At 35.5% G+C, this 23,124-nt stretch overlaps 4 protein-coding genes and 2 long non-coding RNA genes across 6 annotated transcripts; 2 read left to right on the plus strand and 4 right to left on the minus strand.

Annotated features, from left to right (window-relative positions):
* Positions 1–25: 25 nt before the first annotated feature.
* LOC105974146 (delta(7)-sterol-C5(6)-desaturase) lies at positions 26–2,827 on the minus strand. The gene is made up of 3 exons (XM_012999220.2): positions 2,436–2,827; positions 1,237–1,542; positions 26–580 (listed from the first exon to the last, which is right to left on the minus strand). The coding sequence occupies exons 1-3, from the start codon at positions 2,650–2,652 to the stop codon at positions 288–290; spliced, it is 816 nt and encodes a 271-aa protein (XP_012854674.2). The 5' UTR covers positions 2,653–2,827; the 3' UTR covers positions 26–287.
* A 3,152-nt stretch (positions 2,828–5,979) lies between these two features.
* LOC105976020 (delta(7)-sterol-C5(6)-desaturase) lies at positions 5,980–7,650 on the minus strand. The gene is made up of 3 exons (XM_013001305.2): positions 7,245–7,650; positions 6,574–6,879; positions 5,980–6,410 (listed from the first exon to the last, which is right to left on the minus strand). Exons 1-3 carry the CDS (start codon positions 7,474–7,476, stop codon positions 6,118–6,120), a joined length of 831 nt encoding a protein of 276 aa, XP_012856759.1. The 5' UTR covers positions 7,477–7,650; the 3' UTR covers positions 5,980–6,117.
* A 1,741-nt stretch (positions 7,651–9,391) lies between these two features.
* Positions 9,392–11,251, minus strand: LOC105976032 (glycosyltransferase BC10). Its single transcript, XM_088821102.1, has 2 exons — positions 10,733–11,251; positions 9,392–10,039 (listed from the first exon to the last, which is right to left on the minus strand). Exons 1-2 carry the CDS (start codon positions 11,249–11,251, stop codon positions 9,392–9,394), a joined length of 1,167 nt encoding a protein of 388 aa, XP_088677228.1.
* Positions 11,252–12,256: 1,005 nt separating this feature from the next.
* On the minus strand, positions 12,257–14,095 carry LOC105974152 (glycosyltransferase BC10). The gene is made up of 2 exons (XM_012999226.2): positions 13,442–14,095; positions 12,257–12,910 (listed from the first exon to the last, which is right to left on the minus strand). The coding sequence occupies exons 1-2, from the start codon at positions 14,093–14,095 to the stop codon at positions 12,266–12,268; spliced, it is 1,299 nt and encodes a 432-aa protein (XP_012854680.2). The 3' UTR covers positions 12,257–12,265.
* LOC105974164 (uncharacterized) lies at positions 12,910–14,267 on the plus strand. Its single transcript, XR_016033070.1, has 2 exons — positions 12,910–13,027; positions 13,742–14,267. It is a non-coding gene; the product is annotated as an uncharacterized LOC105974164 (long non-coding RNA).
* Positions 14,268–14,910: 643 nt separating this feature from the next.
* On the plus strand, positions 14,911–22,972 carry LOC105956464 (uncharacterized). The gene is made up of 2 exons (XR_016033071.1): positions 14,911–15,387; positions 22,633–22,972. It is a non-coding gene; the product is annotated as an uncharacterized LOC105956464 (long non-coding RNA).
* Positions 22,973–23,124: the final 152 nt, after the last annotated feature.

A 23,124-nucleotide genomic window follows, 5' to 3' on the forward strand; every position in this document is an offset into this window, starting at 1 on the left:
AAAAATCATTTTTTTTTCCAACATATTTTATCATCTGATAAACAGTTTTTATTAACTTTAAAAAAACATTGAATAATCAGTCTGAGAAAGATTGAAACAAAATACATGAGAAGAAAGTCATATCACATATGCAACTCAAGTATCTGTCTTTTCTTACCCAGAAAAGTTTCTAGATTGAAAACTTCAACCACAGATCATCAAAATGTACATCAAAAGCTCAAAAAAAAGAAAAAAAGGGAAATCTAAAAAACGAACGACCAAACACCAAACTTCGAATCGAACGGACATTAAATTTTCTTGGCTTCATCTTCGACTGGATCGCGAAGAGTTCCAAACATCCAGTCCATCCATATTGTGTAGTGGCCGTAATTGTGGCGATAAGTGGTGTGGTGTATGGTATGGTATCCTGCACCCATAACAGGCCATAATTTCCCGTGTATGCAGTCATGGATATTCGCTGTCCATATGGCCTCAATGAATAACAGTGCTATGTGTGTAGTGAAATGCGTTGGTATTAGGAAGAGAGCTAGGACGTGGGGTACTGCCTGCAGTATGCCATCGATCGGATGGAAAGCCAAACCTAATCGAAAAAATAAAAATATTAAATCATACTTAATCAAAGTCTTAATTTTCAAAGATACAAATTAAAAAAATAAAAATAAAAATTGCAGTTTTGTTAAGTTGCAGTGCTTAATGCACAGATAGACACAAATCTCGACAGGCTATAACCTTAATGTCGTACAAGTATCAGAAAATATAGACGAATTGAAAATCTTGCAGTTTTCACGTGAGAATAAATGAAATTGCAGCAAAAAAAATTGATTTGAGTACAATAAAGTGTTAATGGCATGCTGCGATTTCACGGAACGAGTAATAATTATTAGTCAAACAAATGAAAACTGGGCATATATAGTGATCATTAATCATTATCTTACTATCCAGACTAACAGATAATAAGCATCCTAACAGATCGTAGATGATTATAATAGAGGTGGTATGAACAATAAGTACAAACAGAAGAAAAAAAAAGTCACAAAATCTCGACTTGATCCAAGTAAACTTATAAGCTATAAGTTATTCATGTAATTTGATGAAAAAAAACCCGTCAAAAACGAGTATCAAATATCAATCTCTGTTAAATTATGTAAACTTTATGCAATTACGCAATACACATAACTTTAAAAACTCGAGCCACGTAATAAAGTAAAAATTTATAGATGAGAAAGTGAGAAATACCAGCAAATGGGGAAAGTGTATTTTGCTTGTTATAGATGTGATGTGTGGCATGAAGATACTTATAGAGAGGTTTTATATCATGCAACTCTCTGTGCATCCAGTATATTCCAAACTCGACAAATACGAGATACATCGCCAGATAAGCAAGGTAGGCAATCCAACCGACGTCACTTATCCTCGAAAAGCATTTAGTCCAACCATGTTCGATCATGTACTCCGACATTGTTGGAAGAGCACAGTACCACGGCATAGCTTTCATCGCAACTCCTATCTGTAAAAGCATCGCGTTTTTTGAAGGAATCGCATCTGTAATGAATTTAAAAATTATCAGTACAATATATTGCACTAATCACGTCAACATCGATTATGTACTACAGTGGAATATATACTAAATGTATATCATCTATCAAGGCAAGTGAAAATTCAACAAAAAGTGAAAATGTCAAACGAAGACGAGGATAGGATGTGAAACACGTTGTGTATGGTCCTCTCCCTGTCGTTTAATTGTTCTGGTGCAAAGACCTAAAGTTGGTAAATTCTCATTACATCGCTAATGTATTCCTTAAAGCAAAATGGTGCCGTGTACTGAAAAATCGAGCAAAACTCCTCCTTTATACTCAACCTATCCAAATCTATTCCCAAAATAAATTACTTGCACAATAAACTATGTTCTGAAACGAGTGATTATTAAAGTTGGACGGATTTGGATTTTCGAGGGAGTTGGTTTGAATGAATAATTTCAAACGACTCCTTATATAATGGATCCGAAACCCAACAAAAACGACTCAAAAACAGCTCAAAATACACGTACATGATTCGAAAAATAAATTCATCCAAACAAGTTCAATAGATTTATCATTCCAGATTCAAAATCCTCACCACCAAATTCTTCAATCCAAACGAATCCTAAAGTTATACAAAAGTTGCTTTTTGTGAAAGAGTGCAAATAGTGAAAGAGGACTAAAATCAAGCATTGAACATGTGTTTATTACCACAAATCAACAGACTACAGAATCATAAACATAATTCAATCGGAAAACCTTACACACTGATCCATAATTAAACAAAAACAATTGAAAACAACAGGATAAAAATAAAGCTGGATCAAACTAAACTAAAATTCAATTCAATTCAACAATCTAATCAGGAGAAAATTAAAAGGGGGAAAAAATAATGAATCGAAAATAAAAACAACAGACCTTTGGGAAGATAGACATTGCGCTTCAAGTAGTAAATATAAAAGCACCATAAGATCCCGGAAATGAGATAGAGCAAGGTGCCTCCAATGTAGTTTCGGAGCCATCCTCTGAAGAAGTGGGGGAGTGGGGCCAACCAATTCGCCGGCAACAGCGAACCCAGGACAATGTCGTTGTACCACGACGTTTCCTCCACGAATAACTGCAAGTAATCCTCCATCGCTGAAGAAGCGTCCGATTAACGTTTCCGGCGCCGGAGTGCGGCGGCGATTTGTTTGTGAAGAAGAATGTGGAGGAATTACAGTCCGATGAGAATATCTCTGGAGGGAGAGGGGTGAGTGCGTGTAAAGTGTGTGTGGAGCTGTCTTGTTGACTTCTCAGATGCTTTGGTCACTAAATAATATATATATATATATATATATATATATATATATATATATATATATATATATATATATATATATATATATATATATATATATATATATATATATATATATATATATATATATATATATATATAATTAAATAATATATCATTAACTTAATTTTTAAAAAAACAATATGTCATACTATTTATGTAGTGAATTAAAACCTAGGTACATATGTCATTAAGGGAAAAAATTGGGGAAAGAAAATGTGTTAATTCTTTTTTTTCTTCTTTAGATTTGTCAATTCAATCCAATCAATTCTTGGAATTATGTTAATAATAAAGGATTTAAAGAAAAAACACTATACACAAGTTTACAAAATGGATTAAAATTGGGTTTAATCCTACTTTGCGCCCTTAGAAAAAAATTAATAGCACTTTGCACCGAAATATAATAAATCAGTTTAAAGCACCTTGAATTGAACATTTAAAACTTTTTTTTTTAATTGGAACATTTAAAACTTAATGATGGTAGTTTTATTTTTTATTGTTTGTTTTTATTTTCAATGTGCAAAATAACAAATTAAATTGTTATTTTCTGCTACCACCAACATAAATATTCGAGCATACAAAATGAAAAAAATAAATTTTATTTCTTAAAAATAAATAATACTTTTTCACTAAATTATTCTATGGATGGATCTTTTATTGTAATTAGTGAAAAAAATATTTTTGAATAAAATATAATTTTTAAATAACTTGATAACAAAATAGCTGAATTAATTTTGTTATTTTTGTTTTTCGTAAAATATGTTTTTGTGATTTTTTTTAAAATATATTGATGAGATTTTATTTATTTATTTTTTGCAGTAGTTTCAAAAGGATTGATAAATAAAAAAAAATTAATTTAACGTTTGGTATCCTAAACAAATATCACTAGAAATATTAAATTACCTTCATAAGCTTTAAAAATTCAATAGGTGTGCATTGTTCGTGATTTATCTTGTTTCGAGGGTGCTAAGTACTCTTAATTTTTTTTGAGGTGCTGAATGTCAAAAATCATATTTCAAGAGTGCAAAGTAGGATTAAGGCATTAAAATTGAAATTAGGATAATCTTTAAAAATATAATCGAATCTCTTTCGTGGATGAAACTACTACATACAAGATGCCGTGGGCACTTTCGATAACAGGTTCGGCAGGCAACTGGTTTTTGTAGGGATAGATCATATGTAGATGCATGCCCAATTCCATTAATGAAATATAATTTATCTTCTACAAAATAAAATGGTAGGTAAACAAAATGGCGAATGCTAGTTTAATTTAGGGTTGTTCTTTACAAAGAAAACGCAAACCAAAATAAATGTACACGGAGTAAACTCCGTTCTCGTGCAAACACGACCCCACAAACCACATCGCGATTATAAAGTATATTCAACAAGTTATGTGCGACAAGTTCAATCGAAACACTCTGGCAAGTGAATTTGAACTCGAAATGTTCATGTTTTTTTATTCCACCAGCTAGGCCCGGTTCTGAGGGGAGACGAAAAAGGCGGTCGCCTTGGGCCCCCGATGTTTTATGAATTTTAGGGGGCCCCGATTTTAGAAAAATAGTCCTTATACATTAGTATTTATTGATAATATATATAAAATAAAAGTACATATATTCATAAAAGAGAAATAAAAGAAGAACTATGATGAAGATTCGTCAAGTCTTTGTCTTCGATTCTTCGTTATCTCGTTCTTCTTGTTCTAAGATTGCGTAGAAAAAGTCCAGTTTTTCGTCTTTGAGGTTATCTTATATAGGTGTAATGAAGACTTGGTAATATATAGGAGTTTCCTAGTGCAATCGAAATTCCTAAAATTCCACAAAAATCCTCATAAGAAAATATAAATTGAGTGTAAAACTTACACTCATCACCTCTAAAAAAAATCGGGGGCGATGCCCCCATACCCCCAAGTTCTTTAACCAAAAAAAAAGGCAATGTTGCCCCTGGTTGGGGCCCCCGTTTCAAAGATCTACATAGCTCGCCTTGGGCCCCCGATTTCCTAGGAACGGGCCTGCCACTAGCTAGTATATTTCCATCTGCTAAACTTAGCTCACGTGGCCGCCCACAGTTTTCAGAACGGGCCATATTTTATATTTAGGTCACTGCTTCATTTATTTATGTTTATAGAATAATTAACAATTCCCCACTTTTAAGGGAATCTTTTTTTCCCGGGAAGTACAAATTTGGTATTCCATCAATTTCTTTAATGTAGGTTAGGAGCTACTGTTTATTTATGTAGCACGAAAACTTCTTTCAGACATGTTTGTGTCCGAAACTCGAAGATACCTGATGGACACCTTATGGGATATTTGTAATTTCTGAAAAGTTAGAAACATGTTTAAATATCAAATTTCCAATATTTTTTGTTAATTCTTTAAATATTTACATGATTTAATGATAAATTTCAAACTGATAGTTGATAATAACGTTTATTTTGAAAATGTTTGTTTTGAAATATTAAAAAAATATATATAAATAAAAACTTATATATGTTTATTTAGCATATTTGTAAATTTACCCCTATACTTTTAATATTTACATGTTTCCTCCAGGTTTCTGTATCTTCATTTTTGCGATATGCTATTTCCCCGTGTCAGTTCCGTGTTTCTACGCACCGCTGTTTCCGTGTCCGTTATACATATGTTCTAATATTACTATATCAGAATAAGATATGTCACGTGCACAACATTCACACTTATATTTCAGTTATGAATTTTCATTATGACCCATTGGACGGACTGAAAATCCAATTGCAGACCAGAACTTAGGGATATCAAATCTAGGCCCAACTACAACTGAATTAACGCCCTAATAAGTAGCCCTAATTGCATTTAAGCCCCTCGACTTTATATATTTTGCTCCCTATCATGCTATCGGAGTTGATTGTTCGCCGTTGGGTGTATCTACATCTACTCCATCTTTTTGTCAAACCAAAACTCGCGTGCAAGAATCCCTTCGTATTCGTCTCCCAACTCGAGAATCTCCACTAAGTACCTAATTAAGGCTCTGTTTGGATGGAAGGATTTAATTTGGGAAAAAGAATTTGGAGGAATGATTTAAAATTACTCTGATTTAGAATCATTTAAAATCCACATAAACGAATCAATTTATAATTAAAAAAAGGAGGGGTGCGAATAAAAACTGTTTATTGAATGTTTTTCTTTTTTAAGTGAATAAAACATACATCAAAAGCCCGTAAGAAAAAAAATAAAAAATAAAAATCTAAAAACGAACAACCAAACACTAAACTTCGAATCGAACCAGACATTAAATCTTCTTGGCTTCATCTTCGACAGGATCACGAAGAGTTCCAAACATCCAGTCCATCCATATTGTAAAGTGGCCGTAATTGTGGCGATACGTGGTGTGGTGTATGGTATGGTACCCCGCACCCATAACGGGCCATAATTTCCCGTGTATGCAGTCGTGGATATTCGTTGTCCATATCGCGTCTATAAATAACAATGCCATGTGCGTAGTGAAATGCGTTGGTATTACGAAGAGAGCTAAGACGTGGGGCATTGCCTGCAGTATGCCTTCGAGGGGATGGAAAGCCAAACCTAAACGGAAACAATATATATATTAAATCGTAAGTCTTGATTTAATTTCGACGATACAAATTGTAGTTCAAAATCATAAACCTTCACTTTTTTTATAGTTCAAAATGGAAGGAAGTGCAAAAATATATAACAAGAAACGGAGACGAGAGAGTACGAAAAATACCGGCAAACGGGGAAAGTGTGTTTTGCTTGTTAAAGATGTGATGTGTGGCATGTAGATACTTATAGAGAGGTTTTATATCATGCAACTCTCTGTGCACCCAGTATATTCCAAACTCGACAAATACGAGATACATCGCCAGATAACAAAGGTAGGCAATCCAACCGACGTCACTTATCCTCGAAAAGCATTTAGTCCAACCATGTTCGATCATGTACTCCGTCATTGCAGGAAAAGCACAGTACCACGGTAGAGCTCTCATCGCAACTCCTATCTGTAAAAGCATCGCGTTTTTCGAAGGAATCGCGTCTGTAATTAATTTAAAAAAAAAGTTTTATCAGTATAATCCATTCGTTCCTAATTAGTTGTCGTTATTCAACTTTGCACAAGTATTAAAAATGTCAATAAATTTGTCTTGATTTTGGGAAAAACACATTAAAAACCTAAAGTAACCTTGAATATTTGATGATATGATAAGAGAGAGTCAATACTTAGAGCTGAATTAATAAGGTTAAAATAAGAAAAATGCACTTCATGCAGTATTTAAAATCTTCTTTGAAACAAAAATATTTTTTAAAAAAAGACGGTAATTATTATGAAACAGAAAGAGCGAGTTATCATCGCGTAGGAAGCACAAAACGAGCGAAACGTCCATAAATGAAAATAACACACACCTTTGGGAAGATAGACATTGCGCTTCAAGTAGTATATATAAAAGCACCATAAGGTCCCGGAAATTAGATAGATGAAGGTGCCTCCAATGTAGTTTCGGAGCCATCCTCTGAAGAAGTGAGGGAGTGGGGCCAACCAATTCGCCGGCAACAGCGATCCCAGGACAATGTCGTTGTAGCGCGACGTTTCCTCCACAAATAACTGCAAGTAATCCTCCATCGTTGGAGCGTCCATTGTCCGGTTCCGGCGAATTACTCTTTTTTTCTTTATTAAGAATCTTCAAAATGTATAAGTGAATATCATTACTTCGGCAGGCATCCAATTTGTAGGGATATCATTAATGATATATAATTTATTTTTGAGAAAATAAAATGGTAGCTAGGTACGATTACAAAATGCTCTAGTCTTGGGTTATTCAAAATTTCATTAATTATTACTAACCCTTTTCATCAAGTAGAGTTTCTATATTTCGAGTAGGGTTGGAAATTGGAATGCAAATTAGATACTAATTTCGATCCGATTTTATTTTTCTACTATTATTTTTCGAAAAGTAACAGTTATAATATCAATATTAATAAATATTTTATGTTATAAGTGTCTAAAGAATTGGAATTCAATTTACGAAATTCAAAACTAGCAATTACGAGGAAGTTGATTTTTTTCGCACAAAAAGTCAACTAAATTGGTAGATACAATTAGTTTTGGTAACTATGCATATATGCATTAATACTTTGGCTTAAAAAAGCTATCTTACTCGGTACACCTACTTTAAATACTAAATTCTAAATATAATTGGGGCGAATGGCAAAAAGGCTCATCACATGGGATTTAAATGCACATTGGTCCACAATAAAAATAGTCTCTCAATTAAGCTCATCCTCATCTCTTTAGTCTAAGATTAAGATGGTTAATACCATTCATAATAAATTCTTATCAATTCTATCCATTATACTCTAACTTCCTTAATATTAACATTGACCCCGGATTTAAACAAACATATCACATTAACCTCCAAAATATTTTTTTTTTTGCAAAAAATAATTTTTTTTCTGAATTTTTTTTTCCGGCCAGATTTCGGCGTTGATTTTTTTTTTTTTTGAAAACTTTTTTTTTCCTGAAATTTTTTTTCGGTTAATCAACCACCGTTGACTTTTTTTTTTCTTAGAAAAAAATATTTTAATTAATATTGTTATCTTTGGCTACTAAATTACTGTCTCAAACAGTAATATTACTGTTTGGGACTGTAATATTATGAATACTATTTTCTCGAACAGTAATATTATTAATATAACAATTAACAGTTAAATTACTGTCTCCGACAGTTAAATAACAGGTGGAGACAGTAATTTAGCAACGAATACAATAATATTAATTAAAAATATTTTTTTAAAAAATAAAAAAGTCAATTAACAGTTAAATTATTGTCTCCGACAGTTGAATAACTGCTGGAGACAGTAATTTAGCAGCAAAGACAATAATATTAATTAAAATATTTTGAAGAAAACAAAGTTATTTAACAGTTAAATTAGTGTCTCCGACAGTTAAATAACTGTCGGAGACAGTAATTTAGCAGCCAAGACAGTAATATTAATTAAAATATTTTTTTTAAGAAAAAACAAAATTATAAAAATAAAAATAAATAAAAAGTCAACGTCGGAGATCCGGCGGTCAACGGCAGTTGACCGGCCGGAAACAAATTTCAGGAAAAAAAAAATTCCAAAAAAAAAAAAAAAAGTCAACGGCAGCGACCAGCGGTCTCCGGTTGCGGCGGGTCAAAATTGGGGTCAACATTAAAGTTAGGGTTAAAATTTATTAATTGATGAAATTGAGCTAAATTGTGATGTAAATCATGAAATTGTAGTTGAATTAGGTTTCAGTGAATTGAGGGTAATTTTGGTATATATAAAAGGATTTTCCTTATTTGCAAATAAGTTTGAATGAACTGGATTTATTTGAAAGACAAAAAAGTTGGATGTCCCTCTTTTAATTAAGTGCTTTTGTCATGGGTTTTTTTGTGATTAACCCATATAATTGATACTCTAGGAAAAAAAAACAGGGTGGCAAAATAAATTATTAAAAGAAAATGATATTCACCAATTAAATCATATTAATTTGTAAAAAATAATCCTCTATAAGAAAAATTAATTTATCAAGGATCAAAGCCTAGAATCAATGGAGCAACCTTCAACAAAGGCACAATTGCACTAGGCAGAAATTTCCTAGCAAAAAGATTACACACATTTGTAGTATTCCCATTGTACACACACTCGGATCCAAATCGGATCCGATCCAACAATTCAACATTCACATCGGCCTGCTCGAATTCCCTCGGGTGGGGCCCGACCACCGACCAATCAACCCACGTCACGGACCTATTGGAGTTCATCTCCGGGTAGAGAATGTTCACCACGGTCGGGAAATAGTGCTCGTCGCCGATGCAAGGCCGCCGGAAGCAGAACTTCACGAAAAGATCGTAGTATTTCCGGTCAGAGATGATTTTTGCCGCCAGGTCGCGGTGGATCTCGAACCACTGGTAGCCCTTCCGCCACTGTCCAAGGGTTATCTGAGGCGACATCCGCCGACTGTACCGGCCGCGGCCCACACGACGGGGGTCGTCGACCGATCCGAGGAAGCTGAGGTTTGTTCCGATGAGGTAGTTGTAAACCGTGGTGAAGTTGAAGACGGGGATGCATGAATCGGAAACTAGTACGAATCTCTGGTTGGAAGGTTCTAGAAGCGCGTTTGCTAGGAGCCTTCTTTCCGCGTCGACCATCGACATTGTTCCCCATTGCACTGGCTGCATTGTATTTGGATCAAGTTAGAGCAATTAGGGTTTGCTGATTCTTTTTCTTTAGCTATGTTTGTATTTGAATTCTCGTTAAACGTACTGTTTTTTGATCAATAAAGTTGTTCCATCGTAGCTGAATTCGTTGTGTGTTTGGTTTGAGTTCTGTGAGAATCAATTGCGCGCACACACACACGTACATTTTCACAACATTGTATATACGGATACGGTAAGTTACCAAAACCTCGTAAGCTCAGGTCTAATTATAAAAAAATCCCCTGAAATATTCATAATTACCGAAATTTCCCTTTAAATTAACGGTTGACCAATTTTTTTAAACAAAACAATGTGCAATGTCTAAATTAAAAAAGTCATAAGTTACCGAAACCCCTTTAAGTATCGTCAAATTATCAAAAAAATCCATCAAGTATCCATAATTACTAAAAATTCCTAAATTTGTTTCAATCTAACGTCCCCTTGTAAGAATTTTATGCGAACTCCAACCTAGTATATTTTTACTGTGACGAGTTTTCAATAGCATTTCGACGTTTTTTTTAACAAAGTTAGGGGTTTTTCGATAATTATGGATAGACGAGGGGCGTAGTTTTGTAGACCGACCTCAGAAATGATTGACGAGAACTCGAAATGCTAGCAATAATCAAGTATATATCATTGAATGAGCTAGCTAGTAGTTAATAAACAAACCTGGCTAGGTATTCTTCGCCCATAGAAAGCAGAATCCCGAGGCACGTGAAAATCATCGTAAGAAGGATGTGGATGTACATATACGCTATACATTCCTTCGTAGCCTTTGAAGAACATTTCCCAAAACGGGGCGAGGGGCAACGGCCCCGGTGTCAAAAACATGAAAGCCACTCTATTATTACAATATGGTACATTATCTTGAACGACACGTGGCACGATTTTAACAACCCTCGACGCCCTCAAAAGTAGCTCTCCGTCGCTCATATTGTGCATGAGCCCCCCAAATATCGTCTGATTATGATTATTATTATTATTACTATTATTCAAAGAACCGTTGATCGATATTGAAGGGGTTGCGAATAAGAGAAACGGGACATTAGTGAAAGAGAAGCTGCTTTGGAGACATAGAGTGGAAACGAAACAAAGAGATGTAACACATACGATCGACATAAACAAATGATGTAGACGGCGGGAGATGTTGTCGGAGCGGCTCGGTTTGGAGAGTTTAAGGTTAATCATCGTTAATTCGAAAAAATAAAAAAAGCAGTATACTAATTAAGTGCTTAACATGTATAAAAAGAGATGGTATATATATTTAGATGATGGAATCTTAGATGTGTTTGCATGTTTGGTTGTTTGCTTATAGCTTGAGATGAATTTAATTTGTTGTTTAACAAAGACTCAGGTCAACTGAGGGACAAGACTAAGAAATGGAGGAGAACGTGTTGTCTAGTATGATTTGCGCCATGGAATTTTTTTAATTATAATTAGGGTAATTTACATCCCAACCCCTGAGGTATGCTAAAAATAACGTTAAGGTCACTGTAGTATTGATAATTACAATCACCCTCCCTGAAATATTGTTAGAAACTCAAATGAAATAATGCCTTGAATAAGTTATTTCGTTAGGGTTCTAACGAACTATTAATTTCAGGCAGTGGTACTGAAGACAACATAAAGAAAGGAGGTGACATGGTTCTCATAATATTTCTTAAATTATTATTAGTAGTTTATATAAGATTTATAATTTTTTGTCTATTGTCGCATTAACGGCCAGTGGAAAACAAATATAGTGCATATCGGTCCCAAGGACATGAAATCTTGGCTCCAGTAATTATTTTGGGGTGTGGCTGTAATTACCAATACTAGAGGGACCTTAAAGTTATTTTAGTGTACCTCAGGAGTATAAGTGTAATTTACTCTTATAATTAATCATCATACATATACTTGAAATACTTAATAAAAATTGATCTAATACAATATTTTTTTCAAATCTTATCCAAATCTTTTTTATCTTTTTCGTTTTTTTTCGAACTTATTTTTCGATTTTTTAAAATTATTTTTCAGTTTTTTTTAAGAAATTTTCTTTTTATTCTTTTCAGAAAAAAAATTATTTTTCTATTTTTTGAAAATAATAGAACTAACCAAACATTAAACTAAATCTTACTATTTAGTTAATTTTGGTTAATTTTGCTGATCAAAGCCTAACAATTAATTACGATTGAAACAATTAATATTAAAAAAAAAATTTAATCATGGATCAAAACCTAGAAGCAATGGAGCAAACTTCAACAAAGGCCCAATTGAACTATGCAGAAATTTTCTAGCAAAAAGATTACACACATTGGTACTATCCCCATTATACACACACTCGGATCCAAATCGGATCCGATCCAACAATTCAATATTCACATCGACCCGCCCGAATTTCCTCGGATGAGGTCCGACCCGCGACCAATCAACCCACGTCACCGTCCTATTGGAGTTCATCTCCGGCCGGAGAATATTCACCACCGTCGGCAGATAGTGCTCGTCGCTGTAACAGGGCGGCACGCAGAACTCGCCGAAAAGCTCGTAGTATTTCCGGTCGGAGACGATTTTCACGGCCAGATCGCGGCGGATCTCGAACCACTGGGATCCTTTCCGCCACTGCTCGACGGTTATCTCCGGCGACATCTGGCGGCTGTACCGGCCGCGGCCGGATTTACGGGGATCGTCGATCGATGCTAAGAAACTGTGGTTTGTTCCGGCGAGGTAGTTGTAGACCGTGGTGAAATTGAAGACGGGGATGCACGAATCGGAAACTAGCACGAATCTCTGATTGGAAGGTTCTAGAAGCGCGTTTGCCAGTAGCCTTCTTTCTGCGTCGATCATGGATATTGTTCCCCATTTCACCGCCTGCATCCAAACAAAAACTCAGCCTATATGTATACACACACACACACACACACAATTTTGTGATTTTTCTCCTAGTGTCTAATTAGACGAAGAGCTGGATTAACCGCAGATTAGACGGTAAAATTTAATTGAACTGATTAAAATTGTCAGTTGTGAATAATGATTTATGTTTGTTTCCAATTAAAGATCATGTTTTTATTTCAATTCAAAAATTATATAGTAACGGTGGCAGTTCGTGAACCGTCGTCACCTAGTTGATACCTACATTACATTGCATCAATTGTGAGTCGCATTTAAAAATTTCTATCCACGAAAATGTGCATGTAATCGCAATTAATGCAATGCAATGCAAGAGATGAACAATAGATTAATATGAGTTTATATATATATATATATATATATATATATATATATATATATATATATATATATATATATATTAAAGATTATCGATGAGAACTCGAAATGCTAGCAATAATGTGATCTTTGTTATAGGTAATTAAAACATTGGCAGAGAATTGAATTAGAAACCTGGCTAGGTATTCTTCTGCCATAGAAAGCAGAGTCCTTAGGCACGTGTGAATCGTTGTACGAAGGATGAGGGTGGATATAGATAGAGTACATTTCTTCGTAGCCTTTGAAAAACATTTCCCAAAACGGGGCAAGGGGCAATGGTCCCGGTGTCAAAAACATGAAGGCCACTTTATAATCTCGAACATGTGGCACAATAACTTTAGACGCTCTCGAAAGTAGTTCTTCATCGCTCATATTGTGCATGAGCTCTAATTTTCTCCGATTATCAATAGTGTAATCTGATAGATGTTTTTGCAGTGGCAGATGAGGTGGTGGAGCTAGTGGCGGCAGAGTTAGTGGCCCAAATGTTGTCGGATTGTTAATATTGTTCAAAGAAACTTCATCAACAATGTGATCAGATGAAGGTTTTTGCGGTGGCGGAGTTGGTGGTGGTGGGGTTTGATTATGAGGCGGGGTTGTTGATGCGTTTATTGATATTGAAGTGGTGGCGAAGAGAAATACCGGGAGGGGTGGAAATTTGTTGGCGAAAGAGAAGGTTCTGAGACAGAGAGTGAAAACGACACCGAGAGAAATACCGACGGCGAAAAGAAACAAATGGAGTAAGCGATTGGAGATTGCGAAGTGGCGTTTGGTGAGTTTAAGGTTAATCATCGTTTGAATATGTTATTTGGATTTTGGAGAGGGAAGGAAGAGTAATAATTTGTTAAAACAAAAGGTGAAGTAAGAAGATAATTAAGTGAACATGCCATTGTTATCAAATTTTTTTTCGATAAAATATTAAATTTTGAAAGATTTGAAAGTCAATGAATTACATAACATGCAATTACTATGTTCACATAGGCGATTGACTTTCATTTAACAAGTAAATGTTTTGTCTTTGAAGCTACTGAAAGTCATTGGAGATACTAGATCTTCCTATGTTAATCTGTCTTTCATTTGGTCAAAAAAAATAATTATACAATATAATGAGCCCTTTAAAAAGTAGTAGTTTATTATTTTGGGTTCTTTTTTCTTTTTTAAGAATTTGTAAGAACTGCACGTTAACATGAAACAAAATTTCAAACCAAGTTACATATAATTGTTACTTGTCTATAAGATCTATGGTTGACAATGGGCCGGTTCTGGAAATGATTTGCCTAAACGATGACCCGATTCGTGCATTATTACAAAGTCAGAAGCGATTAGAACCGTGTAAATTTAACCTAGACCCGTCCAATCAATATTGGAGTTCAACCGATCTAACTATTGCTAGAGTTATATCAATTAACACCAAACAAGACAACTTGATATTTGTTGGGCACCCATTTGAATTCGAAGATAAACGGTATATAATACATAATCCTATACTATTAGGCCCCTTTTGGTTCGCTGGATTTGGGCGGATAGATCTTGTAATCCACCTGGTTCTCATCTTTGGTTCACTTTGAGTGAACCCGGATAGATCCTGGGCCCGGGTCGCGATCCGCCAATTAACGGATATAAGATCCGGCCAGGGGAGGTGAGATCTGTGAATCCCATCCTTTTCTCACTCCTACCCCACCTGTGTTTATACGTTTATGCCCTCATTTTCTTTTGTTATTACAAATGTACTGCATATATAATACATTTTCCCCCAATCTCATCTCTCACAAGCCCTAGCAACCCGACTATCAACTCTCTACATAAATTGGTTTCTTGCCCTATCGATTATGCTTTTTCTTCCATTATCAGGCTTAATGTTTGAGTTTTATTTTGTTTCCCTTTATTTTTTTGGTTATGAATTATAAATTTGTTGAATCAGTTTAAAGGATATGGCGGCGGCGGTGGCCGATCGTAGCAGCGGCAGGCGCCTCGTTTTCGGAGCTCTCCGCCATTTTCGCTTCAGGGAGCTTTACCTTACAGTCAACGGTGGACGATTGTAGCATCGGCAAGTCCTCGGTAGTGGAAACGTACATCTCAAACGGGTTAGTTCTATGAACTTTCAAATTTGTGGGTATGTGTTGGGCCCCCGCAGGGATAGCACAAACTCCACATTGGTATGATATTGTCCAGATTGGGCCGGACCCAACTGGTTTTGCTCTTGAGTTTCTCCAAAAGGCCTCATACCAATGGAGTTACTATCCCCTCCTTATAAAGGATAGATCTTTCACATATTTAACCGATGTGGGACATTGTTTGCACCTCAACAATCCTCCCCTCGAACAAAGTACCATATAGGTCGGACCACAAAGGACCACCGAGCCTCCCCTCAATTTGCGCCTGGGGCTCACACCACCGAGCCTCCCACCTGGAGCTCGTCGAGCCATCTCCATTTGCGCACCGGGAGCTCACCATATTTGTTCGGCACCGAGGATTCGGGAATTTCACAAAGATTCCGGCAATTTCCACCACATGGTTAGGTCTGGGCCATGGCTCTGATACCACTGTTGGGTACCCGTTGAACTCAATAATTGTTACAGACCTAATAATTAATTGAATACAGAATAATAAATCCTATGGGAAAAGGGATTAGGGAGTACAAAGCAATTCTAAATATTCAATATTAATAAATTACAGATTATAGAAATTAAAAATGCTAACCCGACAGATCCGTAAACAGATCTGTGTAGGAGACTTAGATCCGGCTCAGTCCTCTCTTTCCGATCGTCCACGTCCAAGACTCGTCTGGCTGCCTCCAAACACTCACCGGAATCAAGCCAACTGTTCCCAAAAGCCTCTACCTCCAACCCTAAGTCACACAGATCCCAATTCCCAACACGAAACCAACTACTGCCAAGAAAAGCAACAGCACACAACAATCAAATGTCCGTTTTTCAGTCACTCACACATAACTCTCCCAACCCAGATCACACAGCAAGAGAAAGGAAAAAGAAACGGACAATTTTTTTGGAAAAACGGACTTATGTGCATCGGGGAAAAATAGTTTCGTACCTTTTTGAAAACACGAAGAAGGTTTTAATAATCTCAGCCATAACCGAAACTCAGAAGAAAACGGAGAGGGAATAGCCGAAGATTTCGGCGAGAGAATCTCGCCAGAACCGAGAGGAGAGGAAGTAGCGGCTGGTGTGATTAGGTTTAGGGCTGGAGAGAGAAGAGAGTAAGAACATATTTATATTCCAAACCAACGGTCAGGATCTCTCAATAGGATTCAATGGACGAGATTAAATCCTAGAGCCCACAGACTTGGGCTTTAAACTCGTGGGCTGATTCCTTTTGGTGAGTGGGCTGCAAGGTGAGTGGATTTGGGCCCAGAGTTATAAACTCATTTGGGCCTATATTTCCAATAATCTCCACCTGGACCAAATGAGTCATCGGGACTTTTGTGGAAAATAGAGGTCATCATTGCCGGGTAAATGTACCTGCACTCAACAGAAAGAGTTAGTACATAATTTATTTGCATAAAATAAAAATTAAACTACGAAATCAATAAAAAATGAAATACATAAAGTAAATCAACCTTTCGTCTCGAAATTTAGATTCTTCAAGCAAGACCTAAATTTTTCGATGGGTAGGCACTTAGTACCCATATCAGCAGGATTAAATTCGGATGGGATCTTTTCAAGTCTAATTTTGCCACGATCCACTATGTTACGAATAAAGTGGTACTTAATTTGTATGTGTTTAGTTCTCTCGTGGAAGACCGGGTTCTTACACAGTTGAATACCTGATTGGCTGTCTGAATAGACAACTACTTCTCCATTTAAGAAACCAATTTCCTTAAGAAGACCTTTAAGCCAAATGACTTCTTTTATAGCCTCGGTTGCAGCAATGTACTGTGCTTCAGTAGTAGATAAAGCTACTATACGTTGCAACTGAGATTTCCAACTAATGCAAGAGCCACACAAAGTAAAAACATAAGAAGTAGTAGATTTCCTATTATCTCTATCATTAGCAAAATTAGAATCCACATATCCGATTAATTCAACACCATTATTAGATTTGGAAAAATTTAATCCCAAGTTCAATGAACCTTTCAAATAACGAAGAAGCTATTTAAGTGCTTCCCAATGCGGCATACCGGGATTAGACATATATCTACTTAAACAACTAACTGCATACGCAATATTAGGCCGAGTACAAACCATAAGATACATGATAGATCCAATAGCATTGGAGTAAGGCACCGATTGCATATCATTTGTTTCAGATTCAGTAGAAGGAGACTGAGTCTTACTTAGCAAAAAATGGGCAGCTAATGGCACAGAAGCAGATTTAGCAGAATTCATTGAGAATTTTTCCAAGATCTTTTCAACATAAGAAATTTGATTAAGAAGCAAGGTGTTATTACTACGATCCCTATCAATATTAATTCCAAGAATCTTCTTGGCGTCTCCTAAGTACTTCATATCAAATTGTTCACTTAGACACTTTTTGATATAATCAATAGATTTCAAGCAAGGACTAATTAGGAGCATATCATCAACATAGATTAACAGAAAGATAGGAACACGAGCATTCTCCATAAAATAAAGGCAAGAATCGAAGTCACTGCGTTTAAAATTCAAAGAAAGCATGCAAGAGTCAAATTTCTTATTCCATTGCCTAGGAGATTGTTTCAAGCCATACAAAGACTTTTTAAGCAAACACACATGTTCACCTTTTTTAGGATCTATAAAGCCCTCGGGTTGTTTCATATAGATCGTTTCATCTAATTCACCATGCAAAAACGCAGTTTTAAAATCCATTTGCTTCAATTCCCAATTAAAATGAGCAACTAAAGCAAGCATAATACGCACAGTAGTGAATTTAACAACAGGGGCAAAAATTTCGGTGTAGTCAACACCCTCTTTTTGAGTAAAGCCCTTGGCCACAAGTCTAGCTTTATACCTAATAGAATCTACCTCATTTTTTACCTTAAACAGCCATTTGCAATCTACCACAGAACAATTAGCAGGTTTAGGCACAAGTTCCCAAGTATGGTTAACATGCAACGAGTTCATTTCATCATTCATAACATTTAACCATTCGGTAGATTTATCAGTTTTTAAAGCATCTTTATACGACTTAGGCTCATTTCCATCTAGTGATTCAAACACATTAAAAACATGTGAGGCAAGGTGAAAATCATCAAAGTGTTTAGGTTTCCTAACATGCTCACGTCTAGGTCTATCCCTAGCAAGTTGATAATCAGACAAATCATCCACGTTAGGCAAGTCAGTTTCAACAGTTTGATCTTGAAGATTTTCAGATAATTCAGAATCACTCACATCATCAGATTTAATAGGCAATTGCTCCACCTCATTTGGAGTAGATTGAGGAATAACCACATTAGGGACAACAAGACAAGGAAATTCAGATTCATTAAAAATAACATCCCTACTAATTATGGTTTTATAACCAAATTCCCCTTTCAACCAAAGCCTATACCCCTTAACCCCATCGGGGTAACCTAAGAAAACACATTTCACGGAACGGGGTTCAAGTTTATCACCTTTATGGTGAACAAAAGCAGCGCAACCAAAAACATGCAAGTTTGACAAATCTACTTTCTTACCACACCACACAGATTCAGGTAAGTCGCCATTTAATGGCACGGATGGAGAACGATTAATCAAATAAGTAGCAGTCAAAATTGCTTCACCCCAAAACAACTTTGGCAGTCCAGAACTAATTAACATAGCCTTACTCTTTCGAGAAGGGTTCTGTTCATTCGTTCGGCCACACCATTTTGTTGTGGGGTGTGCACAACAGATTTATGCCTTCTAATTCCAGATTCAGCACACAAATTATCGAATTCTAGGTTGCAAAACTCAGTACCGTTATCTGTCCTAAGTGTTTTTATCCGTTTACCTGTTTGATTTTCAATCAGCGTTTTCCACGTTTTAAATCTATCAAAGACTTCCGATTTTTGCTTTAACAGGAAAACAAACACTTTACGAGAATAATCATCAATAATAGACAGAAAATAACGGTTCCCACCATGTGTAGGAACACTGGCAGGACCCCACACATCAGCATGAATATATTCTAGGATTTCCTTGCATCTAGATGGATTGGGAGAAGGATTTTCAGGAAATGGAACATGCGTTTGTTTACCTAAAATGCATGAATTACATTAGTCACAGAAGACACTTTATCATTTCCAAAATACTGATTTTTATGCAATATACTAAGCCCTTTATTACTCGTGTGACCTAGCCGTTTATGCCATAATTCAGATAAATCATTTTGGACAACATTCACAGATGCAGAAGATTCAGCAGAACAAATATACATATTTCCCATTCTCAAATCTTTAAACAAATAACGGCTACCCTTCATAATATTCATGCACCCATCTCCCCAATCCCCACGAAAACCATCATCTTCAAGTACAGCACACGAGATCAAATTATGACTTAAGGTAGGAACATGCCTCACGTTTTTCAAGGTTAACACATAGCCCGAAACAAATTTTAAGCATACAGTTCCAATACCATTCACAACTATTCTAGTGCCATCAGCTAAAGTAACACCGCAGTTTTTCATTTGCACATAGTCAGAAAAAACTTCCCTACGTGGAGTCATATGATATGAACATGCAGAATCAAGAAGTCATTCATTCTCACTAAGAGATGCTAACACAGAATTCACAGAAGCATGCATACCACTTAGCATAAAAACATCACCAATATTATCAGAAACTTGATTGACATTAGCAATTTTCTGATCTCTCCTAGGTTTAGGGCACACATTAGAAAAATGGTTTGGATCACCACAATTATAACACTTCCTAGGAGTATTTGGTTTCACATTATACTTTCCATTCCACTTGCCCTTTTTCTTGTTTTGAAAATTTGAAGAACTTTGAGCATTTTGATTGAAAGCCGGGTTTTTGTTTTGAAAACGATTTTGTTGCTTCCCTTTCACAAAGTTCACCTCACCAAAAGATTTGTTGCTCTTGTTCACTTTTAAATCCAACTCCTTACTTTTCAAAGCATTTATAACAACATCAAGAGTCACAGAGTCCCTACCATATTTAATGGCAGATTTTAAATCATTGTAAGACTCTGGTATGGCATTTAAAAGAACAATTGGAGTATAATCATCAATATTTTTATCTCCAGTCAGTTTAATATCTTGAACAAGTTTTGTAAATTGATCGATGTTGACATCAATCTCTTTGTTCAAGTCAAGTTTAAATCTGAAAAAAAATTCGAGCAAAAACAATTTTGAGGGCAAGGAAGTTTCAGTATAAAGTTCCTCCAACTTATCCCATAGACTTCTAGCAGAATCATGCTTTCCTACTTTTCTAATCACAGAATCACTCAAATTCAGAATAATAGAGGCATAAGCAAGTTCATCAAATTCTTCACGTCTGACATTAGCCATAAAAACATTTTCTAAAGAAATAGCTTTATAGCATTTTTGTTGAATTAAAATACTTTTCATTTTTTGTTGTCAGATTGAAAAATCACCTTTTCCATCAAAAGGAGCCACATAATAAGCAGTCATAGAAGCCATTATCCAGAACACACAGCAGGATAAAAAATTACGATTGCGCAAATAAACGATACCAAAATTAACGTAAAGCAAGTAACGAAAACCTAGCAGTCCTCCCTCAACTACCCCAACCAGATCAGGAAGCACTAGCGGTTCCCGCAAGCTGGGTTTTTGTGTAGAGAGAGAGGTTAAACTAAATTGAAAAATAAATCTAGATTTGGTATCGTTAAGATAATTTAAGTAAGCAGCGGAATAAATAAACGAGAATTTAGCACACACAGATTGAATCACAGATTCAGCTAAATTAACACAAATGGACACACAGATCCAGCACTTAATGGACACACAGATCCAACAATTAATGGACACACAGATCCAACAATTAATGAAATTGGACACACAGATCCAGAAACGCAACCAAAAAATAAACAAGAAAATTAAAACCAACCATAGGGGGTTCAGAATACAATACCTGAGCAAAACCAAATTAATGCTTTGGTACCACTGTTGGGCCCCCGCAGGGATAGCACAAACTCCACATTGGTATGATATTGTCCAGATTGGGCCGGGCCCAACTGGTTTTGCTCTTGGGTTTCCCCAAAAGGCCTCATACCAATGGAGTTAATATCCCCTCCTTATAAAGGATAGATCTTTCACATATTTAACCGATGTGGGACATTGTTTGCACCTCAACAGTATGTTTGTGCAAAATAAATTATTTTTCTTTCACATAAAAATTGGGACTTTCAAATGGAGTTATAATCGGTCCTGGAATGGTTATTAATAATTTATTTATTGACTGTAATTGTTGTGTGTTACTGTTAGTTGTAATTTGTGATTATCGGACTATTTTACGCCATTGGGTGTTCGAGTAAACCGATTATATTGTATTATCTGCTTAATTTCATGTTTCGAGTGACATGAGAGAGAGAATATTAATAAAGTATAAAGTTACTGCTTAAATAATTTTAGTATGGGGTTTATTGCATGGTTGAATTTGTACCTTAAACCCTATAATGGAGGAGGTAGGAAAGAAGCTCTGGTTCTGGGGTTTGATGGTAGTGAGAGCTGGAGCCTTTTTGACTATAGAACGCCTTGTATTTTTTTGCTCTCTCCACTCTCTCTCTACTCTCTCTCTCTCTGTGTATCTCCTCTTTATCTCTCCCTCTCTTCTTTGTAACAATGAAAAAAAAAACAAAATCTGCGTCAAGAAAAACTTATCAAGAATTGATTTTTACGATACAAAATCTCTCTTCTTTTTTTTTTGGTATTCACAATACATGCTTAAGGTTTGGGAAAGGTAGCATTTTTTGGAAAAAATAACCAATTTTTATTTGGGATAAAGTAGTACAATACCCTCATGCTTAGTTGGGATAAAGTGGTACAATACCCTCATGCTTAGTTGGAAAATAACATTTTTTTGGAAAAAAAACCTTTGGGTTTGTGCAGACTTCAATTGAAATTTAGTTGCCCCCTTTTGTATTGTTTTTTGTTTGAGTGCAAGGCTTGGAAAAGATGCAATTTTTTGGAATAAATATAATTTTTATTTCGAAAAAGTAGTAGATCATATATTTGTTGAATCCAAGGTTAATAAAAGTTGAAGTTTTTGGAGTAAAGATCAAATTTTATGCTTGAGGGAATGTTGTAGGATTTACAATTGTTGAATTCGAACAGGAAATGACTGAAAATAGATCCAATCGATTGATAATTTTGCAGGTTTATTGGTCATTCTTCTATTATATATTGTTTTTTTACAGTGAATATTGTTATATATTGTTATATGTAAGATGGTTTTGAGCACGATGCGTCCACTATACGTAAGAAGGTGTTGGATGCCCTATCGCCGTTATTCTTAGGTGTCGAGGATAAGATCACTGTCGCTAAAGCTGTTTGCAATAGCCCAACCGACCCGAACATATTTTTCGGATTAAATGAGTCTGAAAAGGGGGGTTATGGTTCGAATCTACTTCGGATAAGTAGACTACCATCCACTCACAAGGCGACGAAGAAATTTTCCGTATTCGGACCCCATATTGCGGCGTTATTTGCATTTAAGATATTTTATATTTCTTCTTTAATTTAATTTTGTGGTGGACATTATAGTAGTCCGCTTGTGTGTCACAAATATAAATTTTCTGTAATATGGCAGATTATATTTCGTAAATTTTCTACAAGTATTTGGTGAAGTTTTTGTTAGTTTGGAGCTAAAATGTCTAATATGGCTTTCAAAAAATTATGTTATTTTGGAGCTACTGCTCAATTTTATTAGCTTCATATTT

This window comes from Erythranthe guttata, chromosome 8 (genome assembly GCF_056151865.1).
Source record: "Erythranthe guttata isolate IM_541 chromosome 8, IM_541, whole genome shotgun sequence".
In the NCBI taxonomy this organism is placed as follows: domain Eukaryota; kingdom Viridiplantae; phylum Streptophyta; class Magnoliopsida; order Lamiales; family Phrymaceae; genus Erythranthe; species Erythranthe guttata.